Source organism: Prosopis cineraria, unplaced genomic scaffold (genome assembly GCF_029017545.1).
Source record: "Prosopis cineraria cultivar Desert tree isolate PC_DT_omini unplaced genomic scaffold, ASM2901754v1 PC7, whole genome shotgun sequence".
Lineage (NCBI taxonomy): Eukaryota > Viridiplantae > Streptophyta > Magnoliopsida > Fabales > Fabaceae > Prosopis > Prosopis cineraria.
This window is the reverse complement of record NW_026555338.1, coordinates 12,436,674-12,441,924: the sequence shown is the minus strand read 5'-3', so window position 1 is coordinate 12,441,924 and position 5,251 is coordinate 12,436,674. Positions and strand designations below refer to the sequence as shown.

The 5,251-nt window shown below is 35.5% G+C and overlaps 1 protein-coding gene and 1 non-coding gene across 2 annotated transcripts; one reads left to right on the top strand and one right to left on the bottom strand.

Moving 5' to 3' along the window:
• Window positions 1–1,266: 1,266 nt before the first annotated feature.
• Window positions 1,267–2,271, bottom strand: LOC129316485 (uncharacterized). Its single transcript, XM_054960910.1, has 2 exons — window positions 1,875–2,271; window positions 1,267–1,745 (listed from the first exon to the last, which is right to left on the bottom strand). The coding sequence occupies exons 1-2, from the start codon at window positions 2,269–2,271 to the stop codon at window positions 1,267–1,269; spliced, it is 876 nt and encodes a 291-aa protein (XP_054816885.1).
• A 607-nt stretch (window positions 2,272–2,878) lies between these two features.
• Window positions 2,879–2,986, top strand: LOC129316909 (small nucleolar RNA R71). The gene has a single exon (XR_008594836.1). It is a non-coding gene; the product is annotated as a small nucleolar RNA R71 (small nucleolar RNA).
• Window positions 2,987–5,251: the final 2,265 nt, after the last annotated feature.

Genomic DNA, 5,251 nt, shown 5'->3' with positions numbered 1-5,251 from the left:
GATAACTGCTCAATGATTGAAGTCTTAGCCCGATCTACCTCAAGACCCTTCTTGGAGACTTTATGACCTAGAACAATACCTTCAGTTACCATAAAATGGCCTTTTTCCCAATTAAGCACAAGGTTAGTCTCCTCACATCTTTTCAAGACTTTATCCAAGTTGGACAAGCACTGTTCAAATGATTCTCCAAAAACAAAGAAGTCATCCATAAACATCTCCATAATTTCTTCAATCATATCAGAAAAGATGCTAATCATGCACCTTTAAAAGGTGACAGGTGTATTGCAAAGACCGAATGGCATCCTTCTAAAGGCAAAAGTGCCATAAGGACAAGTAAAAGTTGTTTTCTCTTAGTCCTCAAGAGCTATAGCAATCTAATTATAGCCTGAATAACCATTTAAGAAGCAAAAGAACTCCTTGCCAGCCAATCTATCTAGCATCTGGTTAATGAAAGGAAGAGGAAAGTGATCCTTTCTTATGGCATCATTTAACTTCCTATAATCCATACAAATGTGCCATCCAATGACTGTTCGGGTCGAAATTAACTCATTTTGTTCATTGCTAACCACTGTCATTCCTTCTTTCTTAAGAACACATTGTACCAGGCTAACCCATGTACTATCTTAAATGGATAGATTATCCCAGCATCTAACCACTTGAGTATTTCCTTCTTGACCACTTTTTTCATCACAAGGTTTAATCTTCTCTAATTTTGAACAAACTTCTTATGATCTTCCTCTAACAAAATCTTGTGCATCACAATAGATAGAGTTATACCTTTGATGTCTACAATTGTCTACCCCAAAGCTTACTTGTGATCTCAAATAACCCTTAGTAATCTCTCTTTTAATCATCAAACAAAGCAGAAGAGATGATAATAGGCAATGTCTCAGATTTACCCAAATAAGCATGAGTGAGGTGAGGTGGCAAAGGCTTAAGCTCCAATATTGGTGCTTGCTCAATTGAGGGTTTTAGGGATGGAGCTTGTCTAGATTTTAGCTCTAAAGATTCAAATACCCTTTTGGAATTGAGATAGTGAGGAGATGCTTGAAGAAGCTTCTTACATTCAACAATATCATCATTTTCAACCACATCATTTCCCAATAATATAGCATGTAGTGAGTCTTTCATAGTAAAAGACTCTAAAGTCTCTCGAACTACCTCATCTAGGATATCTACTCGAGAATAAATTTCATATTCCTCAGGATACTTCATTACTTTGTGCATGTTAAAGCTAACTTCTTCATCATTCACTATAAGTTTGATCTATCCTCTCTCAACATCAATGAGAGCTCGTGCTGTAGCTAAAAATGGTCTACCCACAATGAGTGAGAGATCTCTATCTTCATCACAATCCAAGACAATGAAATCAATAGGGAAAATAAATTTATCAACCTTGACCAAAACATCCTCAATTTTACCTTTAGGAAAAGCCAAACTTCTACCGGCTAATTGAAGAGTCACTGAAGTGGGACTAGCTTCACCAAGTTGCAATTTTCTAAACACAGAAAGTGGCATCAAATTGATACTTGAGCCTAAATCACATAATGCCCCACCTTGAAATTTGTCTCCAATCATATAAGGAATTGAGAAGCTACTTGGATCATGGCATTTAGGAGGTAGCTTGTTCAAGAGAATAGCACTACACTCTTTAGTAAGCGCAACCGTTTCACACTTACCCAATCTTCGCTTCTTACTCAACATGTCTTTCAAGAATTTAGCATATTGAGGCATTTGTTCTAAAGCTTCAATAAGAGAAATGTTGATGTGCAATTACTTGAAAATTCCTAAGAATTTCTTGTATTGCTCCTCTAATGCCTTCTTTTGAAATTTTTGAGGGAATGGTAAGGGTGGCACCTAAGTAAGATGATCACTAGTCAATCCCTCTTTCTTAGATGTTGTCACTGCCTCTTTTGAGGACTCCTTCTCAATGTCATCTTTAACAATCACAATTTTAGCTTTAGGAGACATAGAAGATACCTCTTGCTCAGTTTGATCAACTTCTGGCTTAAGTGTAGACTCAGGTGTAGGAGAGGAAATTTCAGATAATTTCTTTCCACTCCTTAAGGTAATTGCCTTGCACTCCTTATTTCCTTCTTTATAAGGATTAGTCTCCGTATTGCTTGGTAATCCTCCTTTATGAAGTGTAGTCACAGCAATTGCAATTTGCCCCACTTGAACCTCAAGATTCTTAAGGGATGAATCAACTCTGGCATTAATGGCCGCTTGTTCTTGATTACTCTTAATCTGAGAACTCATCAACTTAGCCATCATATCTTCTAAGTTAACTTTCGGCTCTTGAATAGGAATAGACTACTTTTCAACTTGAGGAAAACCCGGAGGAATGATTGGCTTTGCACTAGAAGATGAAGCTTGATTAAGGATTGCAATATTTCTCAAAGAAAAGTTGGGATTCTGACGCTACCCAGGATTGTAAGTGTTTGAAAATGGGTTGACTTGATTATTACCACAATAATTCCTAGCATAATTAACCGTCTCAATTTGTTGAGATAGATGGCACCAGTTAGTCGCACGTGCATCTCCACAATAATCACACTGAGCATATATGGCATAAGCTCCCATAGGCCCACCATTGTTTCGATCAACACGTGCTTCTAAGCGATCAAATCTTTTACTCAGAGTTTGAAGTATAGGTACCACTTGTGAAGATGAAGAGTCATCAGCAACTCTTTCTAGTGGTCTCCCAGGTCTCCTGTCATTGTTGTTCTAAATGTAATCAGCAGCAAGATCATCTAAACAATTCCAAATATAGTTCACTGGTTGCTTTGTAATCCTACCATTAGTGACTGAATTCATTTCAGACTTAGATTCTGGCATCAACCAACTACTAAAGACTTGAATCAAAACTCAATTCTCTTGATTATGCCCTGGACTCTGCTTCACCAATTGCTTGAACCTTTCCCAAGCTTCATACAAATGTTCACCAAACTGTTGATTAAAATTAAGAATGTTAGCTCTAGAATCAACCATCTTGTTGTGTGGGAAAAATCTAGATCTGAACTTGCTTTCCATTTCTTCCCATGATAAGGCACTACCTTCATCCAAATTGTTGAGCTAATCCTTAGCTTTCCCTTGTAGAGAGTCAGGGAAGAGTCGAAGACGAATGACATCTTGAGGAACTCCATTTTGCTTGAATAAGTCACAAATGTCAATGAAGTTAACCAAGTGTCTATTAACGTCCTTATCTTGATTTCCAACAAATTGCCCATTCATCTCAATCATCTTAAGCATGGTTTGCTTAATCTCAAAGTTATTAGCTTAGAAGTCAGGCACTTTAATCCCAGACTGATATCCTCTAGCTTGTCTACCGAAGAAATCAGTAACACATAGCCTGTCATTCTCATCCTCAGCCATCTCTTTGTTTGTAACCTTTTCACCAATTGGAGGTTGTGTGTGAGGTGAACTAGCTTCCAAGATTTCTTTGAGACTCCTTGTTCTCACAAGTGTCTTTTTTGACTTAGCACTTCATGGCATGCAAAATAGTCCTGCAAGAACAAGAAAAGATCAAGGATCGAATTGAACAAAATAAAAGAAAACAAAATAACAAAATAAATGCCTAAGCAAAAACAACTCAGGGTCCTCTAATGCTAATTAGCAATTTCCTAGAGTTCCCCAACAACGGTGCCAAAAACTTAGCGCACAAAAAATGTTTCACCGTAAGTGTACGGGTCAAAGTGCAATATAATAGTGCGTCAAGGTTGATCCCACAAGGAATCAAGCATAATAGCAATTAGCCAATAAAATTTTCATTTTTGTTCACGTTAAGCAAAACCAATTAGAAGCGATTGATTGAGCAAAATTTAAAAGTGAAATGAATAAAATGCAATAAGATTCCCAATCCAACAATCACAAATGTCTAATGCAACCTAAAGTCACTAATCCCTTGCTAGCTTCATACATCTTGCTTTTTACCCAATTAATTAATTTTAATGCTAATTTTGTTAATCTAGAGCATTAATGGCTATAAGGGTCTTTTGAACCTCAAATAACGCTCTCTCAAATTAATTATGTTATTTCTAACAAAATTACCTAAGAGGCAATTTTAATTCCAACTCACTCTAATTTGATTATATGAGGCAATTAGGTATATTTCTATCCTAATTACAAATTAGATTATAGTCTAATCTCATATTACTCAACCTAAAGGTCCAAATGAGATTCCCCTTTGTCAAGGAAAAACCCCAATACCTAAATTCATATTTAATGATGGTCAAACATTAAATAGAAAAATTAATGCATGATTGAGCAACCAAAATTAATATTAAGCATAACCAATGGGTAAAAACAAGCTCTAATCTACTAACTAGTTCATAGTTACTCTAAGTCAAATGTGTTCAGCTATTAACGGCCATTAAAACAACATGAAGCAACAATATTTAGCAAAAGATACATCAAAATGTAGAGAAAAGGGAGAAGAAAGCTTAGGAAGGATGATTTCTGTCACAAAATCACAAGACCCAAGTGTTCTCCAAGCTTCTCCAACTCTTTCTCCACCTTAGAATGCTCCCTGGACGTGCAACTACTGGTTGAAGACGAACTGGAACTGATATGAGGTGCCTCAAGCCCTAAAAATTCACTGAGAGTCAAAACTATGCATTTCATTAAAATCGCGTTTTGCTGCAGCAAAATGCGTTTTTGCTACAGCGAACATAACCTGTTCAGATTTTCTTTTCAGATTTAATTTCTTTGACTTAGGCTCTGAAATTCTCTTCTTTGGGCCCCTAAGTTGGGCCTCCCTACATGCATAAAATCTAGAATAAATGATAAAATTGGTCCACTAACTTCCAACATATTTCCAAGCCCATTTTCACACACATTCATCTACTTAATCATATTTTTCCTAACCAAATTCCAATAAATGACTTCCAATTACATTAAAAATACTAATAAATTCAATAAAATATTGGAAGTCATCAGTGAGATTTTGAAATCTCTGTAGATATTTAGAGCAACTGCATTACCGTATGAACCAATAAGGCTCTGCAAGTATAGCAGTTAAAATTTCCAATCATAAAACATAAAAGAAAAATAATTTTAAACTCTTTTCTTTCTTTATTCCAAAAATTGAGAAAATAATTAAAATTAAATTACTTTTTACAATTTAAAACGCACATCAAAATTCCAAAAATTGTTTTATTTGCAAAATGGTGAATTATTTCTAATTAATTTCTCTTTTAAAAAAATATATTTTCACTAACAACTTTCAAGCCCAAACTATGTGAACTTTGAT